At 38.6% G+C, this 25,565-nt stretch overlaps 1 protein-coding gene across 1 annotated transcript in view; it reads right to left on the bottom strand.

Moving 5' to 3' along the window:
• Nucleotides 1-3,789: 3,789 nt before the first annotated feature.
• Nucleotides 3,790-25,565, bottom strand: part of sif (guanine nucleotide exchange factor still life) — a 38,257-nt gene continuing 16,481 nt past the window's right edge. Inside the window, exons 12-31 of the mRNA XM_018539213.1 lie at nucleotides 22,545-22,566; nucleotides 20,978-21,501; nucleotides 19,113-19,255; nucleotides 18,317-18,584; nucleotides 17,511-17,654; nucleotides 16,988-17,170; nucleotides 14,763-15,038; nucleotides 14,502-14,672; nucleotides 13,977-14,163; nucleotides 12,514-12,780; nucleotides 11,654-11,931; nucleotides 11,343-11,537; nucleotides 10,868-10,976; nucleotides 10,155-10,334; nucleotides 9,955-10,073; nucleotides 9,619-9,795; nucleotides 9,335-9,522; nucleotides 8,308-8,678; nucleotides 7,819-8,040; nucleotides 3,790-5,716 (exon numbers count right to left, since the gene is read on the bottom strand). Of these exons, the coding sequence (XP_018394715.1) occupies nucleotides 5,538-5,716; nucleotides 7,819-8,040; nucleotides 8,308-8,678; nucleotides 9,335-9,522; nucleotides 9,619-9,795; nucleotides 9,955-10,073; nucleotides 10,155-10,334; nucleotides 10,868-10,976; nucleotides 11,343-11,537; nucleotides 11,654-11,931; nucleotides 12,514-12,780; nucleotides 13,977-14,163; nucleotides 14,502-14,672; nucleotides 14,763-15,038; nucleotides 16,988-17,170; nucleotides 17,511-17,654; nucleotides 18,317-18,584; nucleotides 19,113-19,255; nucleotides 20,978-21,501; nucleotides 22,545-22,566 (4,203 nt within the window). The 3' untranslated portion in view covers nucleotides 3,790-5,537. The remainder of the gene's footprint in view (nucleotides 5,717-7,818; nucleotides 8,041-8,307; nucleotides 8,679-9,334; nucleotides 9,523-9,618; nucleotides 9,796-9,954; nucleotides 10,074-10,154; nucleotides 10,335-10,867; nucleotides 10,977-11,342; nucleotides 11,538-11,653; nucleotides 11,932-12,513; nucleotides 12,781-13,976; nucleotides 14,164-14,501; nucleotides 14,673-14,762; nucleotides 15,039-16,987; nucleotides 17,171-17,510; nucleotides 17,655-18,316; nucleotides 18,585-19,112; nucleotides 19,256-20,977; nucleotides 21,502-22,544; nucleotides 22,567-25,565) is intronic.

A 25,565-nucleotide genomic window follows, 5' to 3' on the forward strand; every position in this document is an offset into this window, starting at 1 on the left:
ATCGCACGTAATTTGTGTCCACGTGTACGTGTCTACGTGACGTGTATCCGCTCGTTCCTGCCATCCTTTTTGTTAACGTATCATTAAGTAATTAGTTTCAATAGTAATTAATTATAATTCGAAATTGGATCAATAAGAATAAATCTAATTAAGAGAAATCTTATTTTCAATCAAAACAAATTCAAATATTTTAGTGTGAATTAATCAAGTAATGAGAACAAAACTAGTTTTATAGCCATTAGAAATGCCTGTTTCAATTTCTCCTAGGAAAAATTATTTAAATTATACGAAGCACAGTTTAATTTCTTGCATTAGAAACAAGAAAGATCATCTCGAGGAAAAATGATTTTTACAGAGCGAAAATTAATAACTTCAGTTTCATAAAAATTACGATACGATTAACGAACTCGTTGCTTATCGTAAGTAATTGTTCAGGAAAATCGAAGTGTAGAATCACAATGTTAAATTGTTCAAGTCATTCGAGATAATAATGTTATCTTGCTTTTGATGCATCAAGTTTCTATGTAAATTCCCGTTCATTCACATCGGTGTGTCAAGCGACATCTTGATTCTTTCAGAGTAACTCGAAATTTTCTGTATGCGTGTTTGATGTTGGACATAATTAGTCAGTGATTACTAATACCAGTAGTTATTAATCGCCAAAATTACACGATTATTAGTCGCGATAAGTCCGGCGATAAATTTTCATTGAGATTTTACCTTCTGACGAACTCTCGTGCTTGAACACTATTATGAGTCAGTCTGATATTAATCCTACTAATTATTGCTATATGGCAATTTTGGCACCACGTTCGTCACACTTTTTAGACACGTTTTTCGATAAACAAAGAAGATTCCGACATTTTTTTTCGAAGAACGTGTCTCCCTGAAAAATTTCTTAAATGTAACGATTTTACAATTTGATTCTCGCTGACACTTCTACCTTCTAGAGACTTTTTTGCGTAGGATGGCAGGATCCGTACGTAATGACATACTCGATTTTATGCGGAAAAAAGAAGAAAGAGCTCTTGTCGTCCTTGGTCGTCTTGACACGTTCCAAGATAAACCTGACAAACGCACAATCAATTTTGCAGCATAAAAGAATTTATAAGACGAAATCGATCTCTATTATAGTTCTTGACTGCCTGCCCCTTTTCCCTGAAAATAATAGCTTCGATCTTTTGTTATTTACTGAATAAAGAATTGCGAGATATAAGCGAAGTACGAAATAAACAATTCTTAAAATATCAATTTAATTATTCCTTTTAAAACTTAAAAGGTAGCTCGAATTTACACAGTAAAACTATAAATGAATACGATTGAAAAAATATGTTGCTAAATAATAGTAATATAAAACGACAGCAATAAATTTATGTAAAATCATCTAATAATCTTGATAATCGAGTCTGGCAATCAAGCTGACGAATTATACCACTTAATGCAATTTCGCAAAAGCACGTGTCTCAGAGGTATCCGCGGTGGATTCGTAAAATCGTAAGAAATCTGTGTTAAAGCACGTACACCAGATGCGTGGTAACGCGCTCGAGATGGAAGCAATATTACAGCGTTCGATAAAATATTCATTAAATGTCACGGATAAAATTCCCGCGGCTCGCGCGGCCCGCCACGAAGGAAAAGGAAAGGATCAAACGAGTCACCCGTTCCCCGTCTTCTTCCTATGCACACTGTACAATAGTATTTCGTCCGGTATAATTAGTAGATATTTGTATAATTACACTCCTCGGAAATATACTAATAATTGACGCGATTTCGCGAATACGTATTAACACGACTTTTTTTTTTTTTTTTTTTTCATATAATCGACGCAACCGCATTTTCCGAAAAGCATTAATGTCGAAAATTCGTCACGTTATTAAACTCTTAATGATTCTTCGTCGATCAATTTCAAATTTCGTGAATAAAGATGTCTCTTTCTGCTTTCTTTCTAGATGCGCACGCAGCACCGATCACTCTCGTATATCTGTATAAACTTATCGTATGTATGTAATAACATTGTATAATATTGTTATTATAATATCGTATATTACAATATTATAATATCAAAATATTATACGCTTCAAACACGAATATCATGACGAGAAGCGCGTTCATTCGAACTACAAATCGTCACGGATAACAACGTGCTGAATATGAGCGTCTACATCGTATATATCAGTACTATTATTATATTAAATTCCATCATTCATCGGCAATTAAATCTTTTATTTGTCCACGATCATCGATTCGGAACGCTGAGGGAAGACGTTAACGATCTCTAAACGATAATTCCATACACCCCTACCGTACCCCAATTGATCCCTGCTAATTTATCGCTGTAGAAAATCTCTTGATGATTTTATCGCAAGCGATACGATACAGGCACAATCGGTATTGGCATAGAGGCGTGTCGATACCCAATTTCAGCAAAATCCAGGCGACCTGAGGCATCGTCCTCGTCATTCTAACGTCGAACTGTCGTCGAGGAAGGTCTAAGCTCGTAATGTATGATTCCCCGGATCCGCTAGTCGATTTCAGTGATCAACGCTTAGTCCATAGCTGGAACCGTATGAATCAATAGATAAAAGAACAATACCAAAGTCGGAGATTTCCTCAAGCGAAAAAAGCGACGCGTCGACGAGACGCTGCCTCAAACGTCGTCCAGATCCGTTCCTTTATTGTCCTATTCAGGAAACGCGGTCGCCGCAAATTCGCAAACGTCTTCCTTTCGGGTCCGATAAGACTGATCGACATCGTTGTGCGCGACATCCACGTTCCTCGAGTATGCATACGGGTTGTACACGTGGTGATGCGAGATGACAGGACATCCAGAATGTCTTTCTTTTCTTGGTAAATATCTTACGAACGCTCTCGTCCTCTATGATATTCTTCAAATAATCGAGAATGCTCTTAGGAGTCTCAAGAAATTCTTTGGGAATATTTCCGGAATATCTTGAGATATTCGCACAAAAAACATTTTTCGAATTATCTTCGTAAAGAGTTTTTGAGAAAATATTCTTCTTTTCTGAGACAACACCCTCAACTCCCACCACCAATCGTGCATAAGTGATTGCATGTCACGTATGGAAACGTGTGTATAATGTGTGACTGTGTTGTGTATATATATTTTTTATTTATACATATTTTTTTGGTTGTAAGTATACGTCTATGTGGATACTTTCTGTCGTCTAATTTACACGTATTAATCCCTCGATACCATTCTTAATTTATCGTAATACCCATTAACAACGCGGTATATATGTCGGATTATCGTGAAGGGTTTCGGTGCCGATATCGTCCATCCCTAAAATTCAATATGTATGTACGTTTTAAAGTACGAGTGTGCGCCTCTTTTCTTTATCTCACTCTCTTTCTCTCTCGTTCATTCTCTCTGCACTCTAGTCATGGGCCTTTAGTGCATCTCGTTATGCCGGCGCGTCTCACCCCGCAGCTCGAGCACTCTGACCATCATACTCATTCACTCTTTTCCTCTCTGTCACTCTCTTCTTTCTCCCTCTCTTTCTCTCTTTCTCATGCACACACATAGACTCTCTCGCTCGCTCAGTCGTTCTCTTCTGTATCTTAAGTAACGTTAAAAATAAAGTCTGCTATATTGGCGAGGATGCTCGACCCTGAAAACAGGTTAACACGCGGCGGAATGATTTTTTAATTTCTCTTTTGAGGGAGGGGAACCGTGGACGACGTTACAATGCAATTCACAAATCCATCTCTTCTCTCTTTTTCTCTCACATAATATTCCGTATGTATATAGTATGTATACATATATTTTTGGTGTACGTATATATATATATGTATATATATATATTGTATATATACAAATATATATTTACATATCGTAATTGAATTCGCTTTAACTGCTAAGACTTACTCACTACGCGCGCGAATCGCTTTTTCGATCTCTCGTTTCTTCTTCCTCTTTTCTTCTTTTTTTTTTTCAAATGCAGGTCTTATAGTCTCTCTCTCTTTCTCTCTCTCTGCTCTCACAGTCCTCACGTCATCCGGCGATCGTCAATGGTGTGACGCGCATCACGACGGTTTTATATAATAATAAAAAAATGGGAGGGTGTGGGAGAACGCGCGATTGTGGAACGATGGGAAACAACGTAACGAGCGCGCCTACGCGCGAGCATTCAATCGCGAACACGGTTACGTGTAATTATAGTGACGCGGTGTGACGATAAATATCATTACATTATATACAGAGTCGATTATCTTTCCGGATCATCTGCGCCGCCGTCCACGCGGAAACAGGAGCGACAGGATCGAAGAATGAAGCCTCGATCACTGGCGACTCTCGAAGAGGCGACCGAATCACGCCTCGTAAAACCAGTAATGTTAAACTTATGTCGATGGGTGCTATGAAATAGAGACATCTGAGAGGCGACAGTTTGACCAATTGTTCTTAAGTCTCTCAGGCACGTTGCGCTTACAACCTCGATTATTTAATCTCGCCTTCGAGCTTCTCCCTTTTCTGTATGTATAGATTGCTGCAGAGTGGAAAGCATTTTATTGTTTAATTTATATAAAAATCAATATGAAAGGAATCGTCTTTATAAACAAATTTTTACGTATAGAAATGGATAACAAAATTTTATACTTTGTCCAACTTAAGATACACGCTTTTATAGGGTTTTCTTATTAAGATTAAAAATATTACAGTTGCAATTATAACATTGGCTGAAATAAAAACAGAAAAATTAAACTAATAAGAAACGATGTGTATAGAATGTACGTCTGAAAGAAATTGGACCTAAACTATTCATTAAGTAAAATAAGCGTCTTGAAACTCAAGATTTTTTATTGTTTATTCTATTATTCCAGTCTTTCGCGATCGACGTTTGATTACGAAGAACTAGAGCGACTATTCATTAATGATGTATTCGTCGCGGATTATTCGTTTTCAGAGTCAACGATCTGCTCAGCATCGCCTCGATCTTCTACGACTTTAGGATCAGCGTTACGATTGTCAAAATCAAAATTATTTAGCATAAATCGGGCATTCTTATCTTAATTTAATGACACATTCTTTATCTTAACTTTAATACCGTTTTTATTTTGTTTTATTTATTGTTTAACTATTTAAATACGTTGACCGTCAAAAGACGAAGGAGGAAAAGATACTTCGATAAAATTCTCCAGAGCGAGGTGGAAGCCCGATCGAGCATCTCGCTTACTCCCGTGCGAAATCGATGGTACAATCGATTATGTTGTACACATGCACGCAAAGCACATACGGATTTCCTGCTGGAAGACGAAATGAGGAAGAGAGTGGAGGGAGAAAGCGCAGTCTTCGCGAATTTCCACGTGGGCGGCAGATGCCTCATGTATCGTTATCGTAATAATTGGAATAATCGAATAATTATCTCTGTGTCGAATAATTACGCTTGGTGGATGATAGGTGATGTCGTTGGTGGTAATAATGGTAGTAGTGGTGGTGGTGATGGTGGTGCCGATCGCGTTTAATGATGGCGGAACTTAACGGTATTATCGTTAGCGAGTCAGCCTCGATATTATCCAACTTAAACGTGATTATTAAAGTTAGGTTGTTGAGCAGAATTGTTGATTTCTATCAGAGACTTTCGGGAGGCGCTGTGGCTCGAGCTCATGTCCGCAAACTCGCCGGCCGACTTACCCTTGCGTGGCAACGTAGTGGCCTCCCCCAGGGAGGGTAGTTCTCGTGGCTTCCAGATCGGCGAACCTGTGATACATTAAAGATCAATGCTTTACGTATTTTTTTTTTAAGAGAACAAAACACTAAATCTTATTATATATTTGACTTATGCCTGCTTCCACCAATAAAGATTAACTTTAATCTCGGTTTAACTTATTGTTCAACTTTTTCTAATTTTTAGAACTAGAAAAAGACGAAGAACAAATTGAACCGAGATTAAAGTTAATCTGCATTGGTAGAAATAGGCATTATTGGTACAAATGTTCTAATATTATATGAAAAAAGGTTTAAAATTTCGCGGAATACGAATCTGAAAATAATTTTGTCGGGCCATTAAAATAATAATATTGGAAACTAAAAAATGATGACCAATCTATGAAAAAATTTGATACTCTATTAACCAGTTTCCAATAATATTATTTTAATGGCCCGACAAAATTATTTTCAGATCCGTATTTCGCCAAATTGTAAACCTTTCTTTTTCAAAATGTTAAGTTTTCAAAATCTTTCTCTTTCTGTATAGTATTAAAAATAATTACCGCAAAATAATTGCCAAGTAAAAATATTATGTATCGAAAATTCTATTGGATTTCATTAAATTGAAAATTTTCATTTATAATATATATATTATTATCGTTAATGAGAGATTGGAAGATTTCAATTGATTAGTTATTAACTAAATTTAAAATGTTTAATTGAGAGAGAGAGAGAGAGAGAGAGAGAGAGAGAGAGAGATGTATATAATGAATTTTAATTAATTAATAAATAATAAAATAGCTTTGATATTGGTACGTATGGGATCGAAGAATCGAAGAGGTCCACAAATAATCGAATCAATTATATAAACGGCTCTTTATTTAGCTGTATACATAAAACGTGAAAGTGTATAATTAATTGAACGTAATTGGGTAGTTAACTTTTAGGGTGCCTGTTGGCACCGGTATGTGTGTTGTGTGGGCATGTAAGTCTTATACTCTTCCGAGGAGTCCGTCCGGAAGAGTTCCTGCAGCCTCTGCTTCTTTCTCTTCCTGCGCTGCCCTAGAGTTCGAGGGTGCTTCCGAGGTGTCTCCGCCACCGAGCTGATCTGCCCTGCTGCTGGCGACGGCCGTGTAGGAGATCCGAGGTGAAGGTCCGTCTGGGTTGCAACGGATCTAGTGACTGCCCGTCTCCGTCGAGGATCCTGAGGAGGGCTCTCTGGTGAGGACTCTAAGGGTGCGAATCGCCACGGAAGCAGAGAGATCCCTTTGTTAAGCGGTTTCCTCAAAACCAGAGCATCTATAGAACTAGGCTGGTTCTGTTGGCGTCGTCGTGGCAGAGTGATGACGAAATACCATGTGTTGGTATGATATTCAATGCAGAGGCCCTGAAGGAGCTCACTCTGCAGATACTGTGGTCCGTGGTGGAGCTCGCTTTGCGGATGCGAAATGACAGAGGCCCGTAGTAGAGCTTGCTCTGTAGCAAAGGCCCTGATGGAGCTCGCTTTGCGGATGCAAAATAACAGAGGCCCGTAGTGGAGCTCGCTCTGTAGCAAAGGCCCTGATGGAGCCAAGGATGCCATTTCAGGGACGGTTTACGACATCGCAACTAGCACCATCAATCTGCGGCCTAGTGCGACTGCTAGTCATATATAATGGATACATGGACATAAGTCATAATGGCTTATGTGTGACTAGCAGTCGCGCTAGTTGCGATGTCGTAAACCCCGTCTCTGAAATGGCATCCCTGGATGTAGCTCGCTTTGCGGATGCAAAATGACAGATGTCCGTAGTGGAGCTCACTTTGCGGATACTAGATCTGACACACGTTAAAGGCTCTAAAGGAGCTCACTCTATCTGTGAGGGAAAATCTGCTGGATGGTCTTTCGGCACTTTATTTATCACCCCGTGCGGGGTGATATTGTTTGCGAGTTAACGTTCAATCACGTGGCCCTCAAGCCGGCGGTCGGAACTCCCACCGGGCGGGCGCCGCGCCCCGCGCCAGGCAAGCGCCGGCGTTATTGCTTCAGGGGCGGCGCGCCTCAGGCACTCGCACCTCAGGCGCTCGCGTCCGAATGGCTCGAATTATGGCGATTGAGCCGCTATAGATATAAATTTTGACAAGCGCAAAATGCTAATAAATGATATACTTACCAAGTTCCTTAACGGTAATAGGTTGGTAATTCTCAGGCTGATGGGAAGACTGAATCAATCTAGCCTGGCTGCCAGTACTTCCTGCCGAGATAGTCGACGTAGTGCTCAGCGTCAGATGATTAGGTGTGCGGCCGAGAGTCGTCTTCTTCTCGCCTAAAAAAGCCTGCGAGTCTTCCTCACCTTCAGACTTAGTACCCGAATCCATCTCGACTTTCGCTTCGCCTAAAACCCAGAATAATAAAGCATTGAATAATTTGCCAATAATGACTTCCATTCTAATTGAATTATTGCATGGCTTTGTGCTTTTATATTGTTTTATAAATATAACTTAAATATTTTAAATGAATTTAAAATATAGATAAAAACTTTTTTAAAATTAATGAACATAAATAATTAAAGATTATAAGTTTACATATCAGTAACCCATGTACAAAAGAAGATCTTGCCTAAAAATAAGACTTGTTTTGAACAAACCAGAGTCCGTCTTACCAGAAGTATCGCTTATGGTCTTGCTCCTGGAGCGGAATGTTTGTTGCTGGGGAGCCGGCGCGTCCTCTTGATCCTTATCCTCAGAGCTTTCATGTTCCACTGGCTGCTTCGAGTGACTATATTTGCGCTTCTGCGAACTGGATAACAGTTGCTGCTTCATCGCCTTTTTCGAAAGCGTACCCGTTATGCCATTTCCGTTTTGCGCCTGTTGTTTGTTAAACTTTTCCACGTGGCCAGTCGACATTCGCGGTGCCATCGACATCGGCGCCTGACCCATATTCTGTTTTGTTGAAGGTATGCTCATATTTCTCACCGACTCACGGATGATCTGTCGGATCGTCTTTAGGAACGCATTACGGAACTCTGTCGTACTGAGAATGTGAAAATTTAAAGCAACGTGAGATACGAAAATTGTTTTATTTAGTCATTTGTACAATGATAAAAAATAAATTCAATAACATTCTATTAGTATGACTGGTTATGACTAGTTATGACTTCAATTATTGTAACATGAAGGTTTTAATTATTTTGAACACTTAACTTTGTAATGGGCAAAAGATTTAATCTAAATTGATTGCAATGTCATATTACTAATAAGTACTAAAGAACACTTAATTCGAAATCGAATTGTTTTTCAAAGATATTTTTTTTTTAATGTGAAAAGTGTAGTGGAATACATTGGTTTGCAAAATGGAAATAATTTAATTAAAACATGGCAACTGGATAAACGAAATATTATTTAATTTAGCAGCAATTTATTTTCAATCTAACAATATATCTTAATTTTCCTGTTCAATTAATGGCAGTAAAATTATATTAGCTGCGTAAATTTGATTGCAGTCAAATGCCATGAATCAATTGCCATGGATACAGGTCAAACCGCGTTATACTTTGTTATTAAATTTTATAAATTGAGATGGTTTATTTTTTTTAGAGAATTTATTTTCGCTTTTTTATTTAGATTTGTTTTAATTTATATTCGTCAATTCAATAATTAATCAATGGAGGCAAAATTTTAGGAAAATACCTGTTGGAGAGCACGTATACTTTTTCCGATCTCCTTTGTAATTGACTTCTTAGATGAATCAATTCCCACAAGAAGTGGGATTCCATATCCTTGGCGGAACTGGCCCTGACCTGGACTTCTGTCACCGGGATTAGCACCTGATAACGGATGATCTCTACCTCACTTGAGTTAGCCTTCGTTGAAACTCCCTATAAAAATAGATAGACAACGACGTCTTGAGTATTAAAAGCATTACGGATCTATTCATCGATATAGAAAAATGGGTCACATGAATGAACACTGACCATGAGCTTCTTTTTCTGTCGCAACCTCTCCTTGCACAGGAACACAACGGCTGATTTAAACACGAAGCACATTGCATGCAACTCGAGACCCTTCTTTATCTTGCCGAGAAAGTCGGAAATATTGAGCCACTCAACACCGCCGTAGTACAAAAGATCGCCTGGACTTAAGTCAATCGGCTACCAAGAAATTAATGCGTCAATCAACGATATTCTAAACTATTCTCTGTATAATGTAATGTAAATTTAAAAATTATATTAAATTATATTAAAATTTTATATACTCAGAACACAAGAAGATTCGAAGTTCAACATAAAATCTAATAATAACTAACTCACCTGTTTACAGGATTTTTGGTGTTGCCTAAACAAGTGATCGAAAATAGCGCCGTACTCTTCATGAATTCTCTGCATCTCGTTTATGTGTTCCGCCACCTTTTCCATACCTTTGAGCGCCTCTGCAATTTACACGTTCATGATTAAATCTTTGATAGCGTCTTAAATTGTTTGTTACGGCGGCACAGTGTTGTGATAACTACCGATTAAGTGTTGGTGTTCTTCGCTTCGTTCATCGGTGAGATTCCTAAGCTGCTGTAACAGCAGCGGATACTTGAGTATTCTTTGTATAGGTTTTATTAAGTACGATTCTAAGGTCGACGAGTGTTGCTGTCGAGGATTTCTCGCTTGCAGGAACTCTTGTAAAGCTTGATTTCCTTCGTCTGAAATTGTCAATTATCTCTGATAATTATCGGGAGATTGCCTCGTTCCGTCGTAATGATAAAAAATGCGATTTGCACGAAAGGAAAAAAAACGACTCGTCCGGCCTGTCATTAAAATTTAGATTCTAGGACATTTCTGCATAAAATTGTTGCATTTAAAATTGAATAGATAAATGCAATGCCTTACTTAGCGTGTTAAATTTTCAGAAAATATAAGATAACATTTTGCGGAATAATAGGTGTGTAACGTAGAAAATGGCCGAGCATTCTCTTTGAATGGTTAATGGCACAGGCTCTAGCGGTACAAAAATGTCATCCACTTGTGGAAGGTTGACACGAATAATAAACCGGATAACTTTCCGGATACAATACTTTTATAAAGAGTAACTTTTATAGAGAGTAACGATTGAGGTTAAAGTTATTCCCGGCGAATGAATTATCGATTGCGAAGAATCAGGCGTGTTAATGTGAATGAGGAAGTAAAGGTCGGCACTCGCGAAAAAGAAATCAAGGTATTTCAAGAAGGAACTTACTTGGATGTAAAACTTTCTGAGCCTTCGAATGACTGGCGCAAAACGAGCTGTATAGTTTGAAGTGATTTACGTAATATAAGAAGGCACTTCCAATGGAAAACAGGACTCCCTGTAATAGCCATGAGAAGTGATATGAGTTTTAATCTGAAAGCTTATTGATCAAACATAATTTAATACAATATTAAATTTTAATACTAATATATTTGTGCTGTTAAAACAACAACGTATATTATTTTTCATTTAGGAAATACGAGGAAAAACTTCTAAAAATGTTTAATAATTATAATATTTATTATAATAATTATATTATATTATTTTAATTATCGCTTTACAAATAATTAAAAATTTTAAATAGGTTAATCTTAATTTTTTTTATTTATAAAATATTATTTTACTATTATCAGTTTACAATCAATTATTGAATAAATAAATAAACTATGAGTTATGTAATTAGACTTGAATCAAAAGTGCACACCTTAAATTGACTCGGATGGTCAAAACTGTTGAAATCGGCCTCCATCTCGATGGCGTGATCGAGATTTTGCAGGAACTGTCGTTGAAACGTGACAATTTCCTGAATATTACCAAACAGCGCGTTGATCTCCGCGTTCGACAAGAAGGTTTCACGTTTAAGGGGTTCCAAATAGTTCTCCAGCAAATTATTTAAATTCTACGAACATAAACAGGAAGAAATTCATCAGGCAGCCGCATTAATCTATTAATATCTATATACATGCAAATCCGTCATATAAAGCTATAATAATTATAATACTCAATCTTCATTACCTTTACGTAAGTCCGTTCAGTTTCAATCAGTTCTAAAATCACTTTCTTCAGTTTCTCAGCGTCGCTTAGCTGCCGACTCGGTGTGAGAGCCTGTGAGTGAGAACTGACTACGCTTCCGGTGGGACTTGACTTTCTGGTCTCACCTGGAGAACGACAAATTACTGTCACCTGCTCAGCAGTTTTCAAAAGATTCTCAATCTCAAAGGAATTTGTGCGCGAGCTTTGCTTGTTATCCGTGTGACTGGCTGACGAGCATTCTTGCATAATATTCTCCTTGCCTGCATCAGTAAAATGAAATTCGCATTATATCAAGATGTGCTACAACGCACAAAAGTATAATATTATAAGTATAATAATTATATTAATTAATAATATAATTTTTTCTGTATAATTTATTGATAATGATTCGTAGTATTTAAAGTAGTGCACGATTACTTTTGATGATAATTTGTTATTAGAAGAAACAATATATAATTTGAAGTAAAATTTGTTATAAAAATAATAATCAAACAAAAACATTTTTTAAGTAATTATCACATAGATTTAATTTCGACTGCATTAGAAAAATCGATTTTCCAATATCTAAAACCTAATATAACTTTTGTTACTTCATTGCCGTTACATTTCAGTAAAATATAAATCGCGCCGCACTTAACAATAACAAAATTAATCGCGTGTCTTGATATATTCTGTTTCAAAAGCAACGTGTTTTCTTTACAGTAATTTACTTTTATGATTTACATATGTCCCATTAATTTAATGGGGCTTATCTTTAGAAGTAGTATAATCTTCAGTAATAGCAGTAATAAAAATAGCCCTTAATGAAACAATTTCTTGGAGAATAAGACGAAAGGACTCACTCCATCCGGGTGCCGGCACAATTAGACCGGAAATCATTTCTTCGCTGATTACTGGCGGGTCGGTAGGCGGCGGTGGGCAGACCAGGCTCTCAATTATGTCATCGGTAACTCGCATAATGCCTGTGAGATCCGGTGGCTCCGTCCTGGAGGATCGCATCATCATACAGAGACCTACCTCCTCCTGTAGAACACTCTCTAAGTACATCATATCCAGGTCACTCACGATGGCGCCGTTGATTACCATAATCTCGTCACCCTTAATGATTCCTGAAAATAGAGTCGCCACATAAAAATTTATCCTCTCTAGAGAGGATTTGTGTTGGAATAGAATATTTGCGAGCGTAAAATTTTTATCGATAATAAAATGTTTATCGTTGGCTGACAACATTCAAAGATTAGCGGAATTGTATAATCACTCTTCATCGTTGACGTGAACAGTCTTTACTTTATGAATAATCGTCCAAGTAAGTCTTTGTCAGTAATATTCATAAATTTAGGATTTGCAATGTAATAAAAAAAATTAATTAGCACGATCGCGACTACTGTTTTATAACTTTTAAGTAGTATAAGTATCTTTTAATTCCGACTGACATTTTTCGCGGCTGCCTCACGATGTGCCTGTAAAGATGATCCAACCGCTCAGCTCGGTATCTTTCACAACTATAATAAGTAGCTCCCTTCGGTCGTGTTTAACGAGCAAGCTGCCCGATAAATTTAGACAGGATTTACGGAAAGGCGGCGCTAAATGTCATTCTGATTTGTTCGCGCCTGCGGCCCTAAGATCGTCCCACCCCCGGTGTGTGCACATATATGCAATATATACATATATTTATTCTATACATATTTCTTTTTTTACACGCATTATACGCGCTTCATTTAACTGTAAGCACGAGACTGTTCAGCGAGCAAGCGACGATGCGCGGAAAATCGATGATTTTTCAATGGCGTCCTTGCACATCTTGGCGCCGCGCCGACGCGGTCTAAAAAAATTAATACAATCGGACCTTGACATAAGTCATGTTCTAAGACCAGCAAGAAGTTAAATCGAGAGTAAATAAGCGAGATAGTAAACTTAAAACACATCATTTTTATTCCTTTAAAATTATTTGATATACTAATATGTAACACAAATCTATGCAGATTAATTTCATAATTTGTTAATTTCTTTACTCTTTTAATTTTAGTAAGAAAATCAATATTAATTCTAATAAAAGCCAAACAAACTTTTTAATCAATTTAATTATTTTATTTATTTTATTATTTAAAAATTTTATCACGTAAAGTTAATCAATTAATAAAGGATCAACAGTGTTTAGATTATAATAAAGGCTGAACAATGGGAAAAAATTATCGTTAATAAATAAGGAGAAATAAAAAGACCTTGTAACGATGGAAACTTCTAATTGTTGCGCTCGAGGGACGTTTATTTTAGTTAGACGTTGTCCTAGATAAGGGATGCTTACCGTTTTGCATGGCGACACTCTTGTCTTCCACTCTACTAACGTAGCAGCAGAGCTCATCTTGCCTATCGGAGTTTTCTATGAGCTCCGCCTCGACGGAGAAGCCCCACATTTGTTCTAAAGTGTTTCTTTGCAATTCCACTTGATATAAAATCTTGGCACAGACTTCCACGATTTCGTGCGTATGCAACTGCATGCAGCAAAAAAGTTACGTTAAATTTTCACTATAAGAAATCGCTATTAAAAGTCATAGCAATTTTGATCAATTTATGAAGTACTTGATTACTTAAAAATAGAAAACAATCTTTATAACGCAAATTTTAATTTTCTATTTAATTAATTAATTGTATAATTATTTAATAATTAATTTCTTCTTATATTATATATATAAAGTAGTTTCTAACTTTTTTATTTGTATATTAAATTGTATTAAACTGTTCTTAGAATTAATTGTTCTTAAAAATTCTGTAATCATTTCCTCAAACTCAGCACGTTTAAATTCGTCAATTTTGGATTCATTAAACTTACATAAGTTTCTATCAAATCAGTCCTATGTGGCACAAAATAATTATGGTCCTCCATATCCCGGCGCTTTTTGACGCGCACGAAGTGCTCCATCGGATTGAGATTCTTTCTGGTGCACGCACTTGCTAGGAACTCCTCCACGGTCATAGCATCACGCAGGAACACCGAGACCAGCTGAAACAACAAACAGGAAACACCGGGTCGCTCGTCTTATCCTTATTATACTCTAAGCGTAATGGAAGCATAGAATATCGATCAACTCACCCGATGTCCTGACGATCGTACCTGATTTTCCGGCACGGACACTTTCACACTCTTCTCCTCATCCCTGGACGAGATCTGCAGCGAGCGCCTACTGGAGCCGCTATTCGATCTCGACAGCAGGGGTGGTCGTCTCTTCGTCGCTCCGCGACCCGCCAATAAATTATTCAGCAGGGACGGGCTACGCGCGCATATAAACGCGTGGAAGGACGACACCGTGAACACACCCAGCTTGTTTAACGTTTGCTTTGTGGCGCGAGACACATGCGTTAGTAGACTCTGAGGGAAAAATAAGAACATAGAACACTTATTTAATTTTGGATCAAGCTACTCGCTTATTTTAATAAGTTATCGCTTTCAAAAAGAAAATGAATTCTTGGATTTTTATAGATTTAACACATTCCATATCGCGTGAATCACCGATAATCCACACTGGATTTTCAATTTAAGCCATTTTACACTTTAATTATAAAAAGAAACATAATTATTAAAATATTTTTTGATATTATACATGAATACATAATTATGATATGATACAATATTAATACATTAGGCCTTCTTCTTTATAATAATTTTTGTGTAATATTTTTAACCATTATAAAATAATGTTATATAACAAATATAAATAAAAATATTATGGGTATGGCATTGTAAGAGACTTCTCACAGATAACACAGAATGTCCAAAAATTCATGGTTATCATTCGGAAAAATGTGCCTTCTCGAAAGAAGAGCCACAAAAAAAATGAAATTTTAAGAGATTTCAAGTTTAAGAGATTTCTCAGATAATGTAGAAAGGAAAGCGCTGGTTATCATTTAGAAATATGCTCTCTTCAAAAGAAGAGCTGTAAAAAGAATAAACTGTCTTTTCGTAAAATATTGCCCATTCCAATACAATTTTCAGTTACTGATTATGAATTATTACTGTCATTAAAATCGTTTAACTGCTACGATCCGTAAGAACGTTAATTTATCGGATATTGCCTGACCACCTGGTTTTCCCTCTTTGCCTCTCTTTCTAGACGATCGATATCACTCATAACGAATGGTGCAAATTAGATGAGCGCGACGCAGATGGACCTCCAATAAATCCTGATTGCATGTGCGCTGCGAGCAACGAGAGATGATTTTTTTTTTCAAGCAATTGCAGCAACCCGCACAGAGAGATTGCAGCGCGTAATATTGTTTTCCAGTGAGAAGTCGAGAGGGAACCCAGCTTTTGCATGAAAGCGGCAAAAGTTTACAGCCAGATCACAGTGTTCCGTTCGATTGCGATTGGAACTGAGCGTAATATGTCCGTTCCACATCGTTGCATTCGGTAACGATTGACGAGAACGCACGTATGTGCAATAGGAAAGAACGGGGGGTTTGCTGAAATATCTAAAAATTTAACCCAGCTAGAAATGATTGATTGACTGACATCAATTGATATTGAATCGGCATCGATTCGAAGTCAATCGATCAATCATTTCTTGCTGGGAACTCAATACAAATCTACAAATAATTTTATTTACTATCAAAATAATTATATATGTAGAACATTTAAACTAATTACTAAAATGTCAAAATTGTTTGCTCATCGTCTTTGCCTTTTCTATATAATTATTTTGATGGTTCAACAAAATTATTTTCAGCTCTCTAAATTTTTTAATATTTCAACAAAATTATTTATACCGTATATATGGGCAAGTATTAATTCAACAACAATTATCTGAATTCTTTTTCGCGATGCAGGAACACTTGCATGAAAACGACTATGCAAGCTAATATGCTTAAATTAATCGGGAAAATAAAAAATATATCGTGAATGAAGAATATTTATGAAATATTGATTTTCATATAAATTCATTAATTTATTCACAAAATTGTGAGAGAAATATAACGCCGCATATTCTTATGGAACATAAATATTCAAAATATTTTCTATTATTATAAATATTGATGAATGCAACATTTTCAAATACAATTATACGCAAGAAAATGTTATTGTATTGCAACAAAAATGTTACCGAACAGTCGTAGCATTTTATGTATATTTTAGAAATGTAAAATATGAAAGATGTAAATTACGAGGTTTGTAAATATGAGAGATGTAAAATATGAGACTTTCCTCTATCAAAGTAATTAGTACGAGTTACGATATAACATAATATCTTTTGACCGATCTACAAAAGCGTTAATATTCTATATTGCATTCGGAGCTGACGTTTCAATGAAGTTGGTGCTTACCTTCGGATTGGGTAGTTCACCACTTTGCAAACTGGCCATGTAGCACCGCAGGCGGAACTGCTCGCAGTGAAGCCGCTCCAGATTCTCCTCCCACTGCACTATTTGATTGTTGATCTGCTGTTTGGTGTCGACATCGGAAACCACTGATTGCTGAAGATCCGCCATATGCTTCATCTTGTGGTCCTACAAACAGTCAATACAATCATTGACCTACATCTTTTTCCTTTTTCCTTTTATTAAAAATAATTACATCAAGTTTTAAAATAAAAGCATGATTAAAATATTTCATAAATGATAATAATTAAGAATATTTAATCTGTTTAAAATTTATAAAATTCTTGCAAAACGTTCTTATTAAAGAATTATTATCAACTTATTAAAGTTGATAATAAAAAATTGCAATTTTCTCCCACATTCAATAAAAGTAGTTCTTTTCTCTTCCATAAATTTCTTTTTATCACTTCTCTAAACTTTTGATGCTTCTGTAGAGCCTGACAAAATTACATTAACTTTTGTTACATACTGATTCGATCGCCTTTTCTAGACGGAAAATTTCTTCCTGCAGCAGGTGCAGCGTGCCAGTTTTACCGCGATGACGCGCGAACGCGGCGGCGCACGCCGAGTGAATACTATTCACCCAGTTCTCCAGCTCCACTTGACACGGCGCCTAAACACAAAACGAACATATCATGTTTTTCGCTGAATCAGAATTCGGGTCTTCGATTCTTCCCCCTCGGTAAACTTCACCAATTGATCGATCGTTACTCTCGCGATGTCGCTCACGCTTCCAAGTGATTTAAAGTCGTGGCAAGCTTTTAAGTAGTGGCAGCAAACTATCAAAAGTTCGCCGTGTTGCGTGACCCGGGAACGAGTTCGTGAGACGAGGTTAATTAAATACACCTAGTTAGCAATTCGTGCGGTTAATGCACTCCCAAGGGCTACTAAAGTGCGGCGATCAAACTGAGCTGGCATAATTGTTCTCTCTGACTTTCCAATAATTTGCCGTGTATATAGTACTCTCTACGACAATCTTACTCCAAGTTTAATTGGCGTATTATTTGCGATAATATTCGACAATATTTGACGCTGATTAAGAAGTACATAAAAACAGCAAAATTATGTACGAAATACGCAAATTAGGCTGGTTATATGTAAGTCTAGTTTTCATCTTTGACATTTCGATTTATTTAGATCTCTACTATTAAAAATTTAAAAAGTGCACATAATATTTCATTACAGAAAAATATTTTTCACATTTGCGAGTTATAACATTTCCTTTGCTATTTGTATACTTCTTTTTACGGCAAAGTCGGGTTAAAATTTTGTTACCTGGAATAGATAGGCGTCCCCGAATGCGGTGCTCAGACAAAATATGTAATCCTTCTTAGGATGTTCGGGAATCGGCTGCATGATCGCACCATCGACGATGATCAAGTGTTTAGGTGCTGCCTCCATGGCCCTACTTTCCTGTGAATCGCAAGGATAAAAGAGAAGCGTGGTACCCTTCAAGCAGACCCAATAACCCCTCCAGCCTCTTTTCTTGGCCAGCTCGATTTGATGCTTCTTGCGCAGCAACCATTTCTTCACACTGAGAAATCTAAAAATTCCGAAGAATTGGCCACATCATTTTTCCCTTATATTTAAATTTATTAAAATTATATTAATTACATTAAAAAATAATTTTATATATTATATTTGTTGTTATATTTTTATTATTTCCACTTGTCCTATCAGATTAAATTTATTTTGAAATTACAGGATTTGTAATCAAATAATATTATAAATGATAATGATAAATATTTGTTATGTAAAAATTTTTACTGTTTGTTCGTATATACACTAATATTCATATTTATATTAGCTAATTTGAATCAATTACAACGAACAAATGGAGGTAATTATTGCATAAATATTTGTCATTATTATTTATAATATTCAATTAAAAATTCAATAATCTCAGTCCAATCCGATATTCTAGAAACTGAATAAAAAACATGACTTATTGTTAGATTTATCTTCGTTTGTGGCCTTCATATATCTATGCCAACGTTATGCGAGATATCTATATATAGATCCTCAAGGCTTATTATTTTAAAAAATAAAGACATATATGTGAAAGACATACCCTGCCTTCCGAACCGCACCGGTGCAATTGAATGAAGCTGCAGCCGTGCCGGTCTGCTTCCGATAGGGCGAATTTATAGCACTCTCGCCGTCGTCATCATCGCTGACGGCGGTGGTGAGAGACATCCTATCATCGTCTGACATCTGGAAAATACGTCAGATTTTACTTTAGTAGCGATAAATATACTTATCACTGTGAAAATCGAGACAAATACGGACAACTCCGTGTCAAATTGGACAATAGGTAATCAATTTCTTGTTCTTTTCGAATTTTTTTATACTTGCGCTTTATAAAAAGATAGAACTTTCTATAAAATTTCAATGTCATATTTTTGATATGCCTTACCGAAATCTGATTTTATATTATACATATATTGGTCAATTTAATACTAAAAATTACTTATTTTGAATATTTAAAAAAAACACCAAGTGATAGTATTTTTAATACTCAAAATATATTTTTATTTAATTATTAATCACTATCTTCTAATATTAAACTTTTATTTATAAAAATTGGAATCGTCCGTATATATGCATGGAAAAGAAATATATGCCATGTATAAAAGACAGAACATGTGCGTAGAAAAAATGTATTATGTGCGATCGTGAAATAAGGTTGATATTGATAAAGAATTATGATTAGGTATATGCAAAAATAAGATCTATAGATTACTGACAATGACAGGATGCTTTATATGTACATAATTCATCGAAAGTTCTTCGTCTACCTAAAAGTGCTTTTAGGAATTCCAAATAGGGATTGTGTTATATATATACTACTATTTACATATTTAATTTAATTTAGTGATTCAAAAAATATTATATTCTCTCAAACAAATCATCGTACACTGCAATTTATTAAAATTATTATATGATTAAAATTATTTGATTACAATTTAATTATTTGTTTGTCATCAAAAATTAATAGTATCGGATAGAAATCAAAACGTCTGTTTATTGTTTATTATAATTGTTACACAAATTTTAGCGTTAAACATCTAATTTGATTCGTAGTCCAATTATTATTTCATTTCGGTTATTCGAGTATATTTTTATTATATATAACTGTGTTAAATCTTTTTAAATTAAATACAGATAATAGGTAATCAATTATTAATTAATATTACTGTAATTATGTCAGGCTATTACTATAAACAAAAGGATATCAAATTAAGGACGACATTCGCATTACCAACAATTGGCAGTGGAGATGCAAAGAAATCTTATAGCTTTCGTATTATTCAGCGCATGCTACTCGAAAGTGGCAACTATAGTCTCGCTTCCAAGCAAACCCGTTTAATTGCACAAGAATATCATTTTCAAGAGCTATTGTAGGCGTACATGCCAAAATACTCTACTTTACTCGCGTTACAACAAAAAGACAGCCGTGTCGCAAATGCAAAATGCTAATAATAATTCCACTGCTTTCGCTGTCCATCCCCTCGTTATTTTCGCTCATTTATCGCGTTCAAGATTCTTTATCGATTCCTACCGCGAATGTGACACTTTTAAAGTAACGTACGAATTTTTTCTAGTTTGTACATATAATTATTGTGATGGCGAGATGAAAATGAGATGCGACACTGAGTGCGAGAATGAGTGCGAGTAGTCAGGGGGTTGACGAACGAAAGTCCAACGGAAACGGCGTAGTCGGAGGCGCGGACTTCTGGTGTCCTTTCTACCCTCGCTTCTCTGGACGAAGCGCATGCCAATAATACGAGTGATATCCTGGTGCGATCGTCGCAATATCGGGGAAAATATCTATATATATTAATGAATAATAATAAATTTGGGGACATATATATAATATCGAGAAACATTCCTTCCAGAAGAGATATAAAGAGATTCGCGATTCGTGTCCTCTACCTTTTTCGTAATATTCATCATGCCGCGGAGCCTCTCGCGTATCCCCCTGAGGCTCTCGTCGGCCCAGAAACTTACGACTCTTCTGAGAAAGTCGGCGTTGCACGCGTCCGCCGTCATGTGCGGATGGTAGTGGCAATAACAGCCCTCCTTTAACAGCTTCATGTTGTTCTCCGCGCTGCCGTTGATCCTCAACATAATCTCGCGACGTGCCACGCTCAGGCCGTCGATGTAGCGTTGCGCCCAGGTGTTGAGCGCGCCGTTCACTAGCCGCAGTAATTTGTGGTAATACCCCTCGCCCGAGCCGTACGTCACCTTCTCCTGCACGTTCCGGCAGTTGAACCAGTACAGCTTGCGTGACTCGTTAATGCATATCACGCTGATCGTATGCCTGCGGCACCAACAAAAGTATTTCCAACAACGTCGTCGATGCTGCGTCTTCAGATCCGTGTAATCGTCGCTCGGGTCCAGCAAGTCCAAGGTGCTATTCGTACACTTGATCGACCATCTCGGCTCTACCATCATTCGTCGTTCGCAGTCAGCGGTGAATGAACGAGGAAGAGACGCGCGGAACCCGCGGTGATGCCTAGAAGAGGGATGACCGTCGGACAGGATCCTTAGGTTCCCGATCGTCGCCGATCGTCACGACGACGTCTCGTCTTCGATCCTCCTTCGGCGGTGTCATTATTGTCTCGTGGACGGCAGAAGAAAACATCCACGTGGGGGGTTGGATGAGATATTCTCGTACGATCGATTGTCGCGGTGTGTAAGCTCGACGGTGTCGCCTCGAGAATCGCTTTGTATTCCCACGATCTTAATAAACCTCGAAGTTCAAGTCGATGTCCTCGTTAAAGTCTCTTTCGCAATTGAATATTGTGTATACGCGCCAGCTGTGCTCGCCGAAATTATCGCTCGCAGAATCCAATACTCAATGACGCGTCGATCATCAATGTGCACGACGAATAAAATCTGAATAACCCGGTATACAGTCCGGAAATTGGCACGACAGCGAAACAGCCGTCGTAAATTGGGTTCATCAGGTCAACTCGGTCAATTCGCCGAGTTTATAATGAATTTTTATATTCGAAATTTCTTCTCGAATTTTTCAATAAAGTCCTCTATTTTAAGGCAAACGTCTTTTGCACTGTTAAAATCAATCACGGCTTAGAGAGACTCGCTAACGTTAACTTTATGACTACACGCGGTCTAATCTAACTATCTCGAGAATTCAAAGTGTGGGCGATGACGCACGAAGGATCCGCCGCGGGTGTTCGCAGGTACTCATACGCAGAGGAATTCCTTTGCACTAGAATCCACGCAAATTCCTCGAAAGTCCTCTCTTAAGTAAGAAGCGCACAGCGGGAGGTTGATCGTCGTCATCGACAGTCGGACTATCGTGGCCGACATCACTCCAACTCTCGCCTTCACGCAGCGGGGGGTTGATAACATATATAGAATATTTTCTATTTCTCTCTTTTTCTCTCTTCTTTATATAATAGAAACGAACTATCCATAGAAAAATACACTCTCACTCTGTACTTAGATATACATATAGATATACTCTCTGAATGTTGATCCTCGCTCCTCTCCAGCTGATTTCCCTCCTTTCCCACGCATCGCTATAGGTATCCTCTCAAAGCATCGATTTTCTCCTCTCTCGCGGAAAAATGCGCTGTAAACCATCGTACACTCCCTCAGCCGCTCCTTATCTAATCTACAACTTCATCTTAAATATATTATTTCAATCTTTAACTGACCACTTCTCGAATACACCCTCGAATAAACTTATCTGATTTCTGTCCCCTTTTCGGATTTTATATCTTCTTTCACGCGATCTATCAGTAAAGTCTCTCCCCTCGCGTATCTTCTATATCGGTAAGCTGAAGTCAGTCGTTCACCGATCGACCTATATTTGATTCTCCGGAAGTTATTCCACGGCGGAAATCAGCTTTGACGTGATTATTGACGCGAGGGGAGAAGAAGCTCCAGGTACTCAGTGACAATGTTACCATCGTCGAGACGGCCGGCACGTCACGACCGCTTCTCGTCGAGAATCACCTCGCACGTGCGACCGCAAATTCCGTAAGCGCGAATTCCTGAAGAAGCGATCAGCGCGTTGCAGCGCGCGGTTTAATTTCCGATCCGCATCATGACGCGAAGATTCGTCGTCGAGCCCGCAATGACTGTGGGAATCCTTTCGCAATTTTTAGAAATTAGTTTCAATTCTTCGAAAAAGACTTCCCCGAAGAACTTCTCTAGTGTTATTCTTCCCGTCGAATTCCAAAACCGGAAGTCCCGACGAGTAATAGCTGCACGACTTCCAGCTCGTGTTAATTCGAAGAATCCCTCAAGGACTTTGTCATCACTTCCAGATGACGCGCCATCGTGGAACGTTTACAATCTCGCACTTGATGATCGCACAGAAGGATGGAGCCTCCACGAAGGCTCTCCCTGCAGAGTGATGCGATGAGGATTCGTTGCCGAAGACGGATTGGATGCGATTTACGGGACCGGGACTGTCGTTTACATGGGAACGCGCGTCCTCAGCGCGTTCTCCAGCGGGCGGTCGACAGTCGTTGGCGCCGCTGCCGACGTGTCCGGGGACGTGTACCGCGCGCGGCTCGGTGACTTCCGGCGCCCGCGCATCGGCGCATCAGCGGGCGCCGCACTCTCCAAGCGCGCCCCGGCAGCGGGTGCGAGCCGCGGTGGAGCCTCGAGAGAGGGAGAAGAAGCTGCGTCGTGCCCGCGTCGCGTTCTCCACGAGGTCGCTCGCTCGTCCTCGCTACTAATGCGTAGTCGTTAATACGCGCCCGTCGATCGATGGGCCTCTTTGCATACGAGTTCGCGACCGTGGGTGCTCGTCATCGCCGCGGAGTTTTGTCACCGCTGCATATACGGCGGAAACGGATAGGTCTCGCGACCGATCTTGGCACCGATCGCGACCAGTTTTATTAAGCGAACAAGCTGCACTTCTTGGGATGTAGGGATCAACTTTTTATTTTTTATTTTTTTTTATCTCTCTCTCTCTCTCTCTCCCTCTCGCTTTCTTCCCCTTTCTCCTTTCCTGTCCCTTTTTCGCTTACGCGCGGATGTCACCAAGTCCGCAGCCGCGAACGCGCTTAGCTCCGGACTGCCGCTGGAGAACAGGGAAGAGGAGCTGCTACCGCGAGGGGAATCAATACCTCGGTCCTTGTGGTGGCCGAAGGGGGATTGCAGGAACGAGCGGAGGCGAGGAGGAGCGGAGAAAGCGGCGATAGTAGGGGTGGGATGCCGTGGAAGGGAAGGGTGGTTGGCACTGGGATATCGGTGCATGGTAGTGGCCGCGATGTGAGGTGGGAGAGCTACACTTCGTAGGCGAAACGAGGTGCGAGCGAAAGGGGTGGTATGCACCACCAAGAGATGCACAGGGGAGAAACAGACGAGGGGAACGCGACGCGTTGCACTGATCGACGCTGACAGCCAAGATGCTATGTGATGATTATTACCACTGCCCCAATGACGAATATCCGATTCAAGGGAAAATCGAGCTCGAACGAATTTCAATAAACGGCGAGGTCAATTCCTACTTCTTCCTCGAATGCTGTGTCTTCCAGAGGCAGCCGGGTTACTTTCCTGGAGTCGCGTCCTCGGACGAATTTATTTCCGGACGTCAAGGATGGCGGCGAGAAACTTTTAAGCGGTGTTATACGAGAAGCTTTTTAGATCCACGCTATTATTTTGCCTTTACCTATCACTTTGCAATTTTCCCTACGAAAGGATCGTTATCATAAAATTTCCGAGTTTTGTAAAATTAATTCCGACGTCTGTTTCTATTAAAAAAAAATTTAATGCACTTTCTTAGTTTCCCGTAATAAAAATGAGACAATTATTTTCTGTAAGATTCTCACCTTTAAAGTAAAGTAAAATGCAACTAGAAAAGAAAATAGATCCTAATGTTCAGTTTCTACGTTTTGACATATATCAAACGTTCTCCAAGGACGAATGCACGATTCATTCGCCGGTCTTCGGCTTTTATCTATATACTTGGATCTTTTATTCGCGTTTACCGTCATGTATTTCGTTTTCGCCGCCGTAAAGGAAACCAAGGAGAAAGGTAAGTATAAAAAAAAAATAATCCTACGCGGATTATGTATAACGGGTTGGCGCGCATGCGAGCGACGTGAAGTTTTATTGAATTTTACAACATAGTTCCTCGCAGCGGAAGGCGATAAGAAACGTCGGTGCCGCCAGTGCAGCGTATCGTCTCTCATATCGGGACAATACGGTTCGTTTGATTTATACGTGCGGATGGTTGAATTAGATATTTGCTAATGTCGGATGGCATCGCGCGCGTCAATCTATGATCTTTCCGATTCGCGACTGCGTCACCGACGTGACCGTGACGGGAACGGAAAAACGGCGCTGAAGAACCAAAGTCATGAAAGATTTGCGCGCGTTTTGCGCATGCACCTGTTGGCGCAAGCTGCTGCTCGACTTGTGCAACGGTGCAGAGGTGCTCGATTCTTATTTACTCCCGCTAATCTCGGCGCGACCTATTAACCCTTAGACGCGTGTCTTTGCGCACGAGGTGCCGCAAAAGCCCCCGACCTTT

The sequence above is a fragment of the Cyphomyrmex costatus genome, unplaced genomic scaffold (genome assembly GCF_001594065.2).
Source record: "Cyphomyrmex costatus isolate MS0001 unplaced genomic scaffold, Ccosl1.0 scaffold102, whole genome shotgun sequence".
Lineage (NCBI taxonomy): Eukaryota > Metazoa > Arthropoda > Insecta > Hymenoptera > Formicidae > Cyphomyrmex > Cyphomyrmex costatus.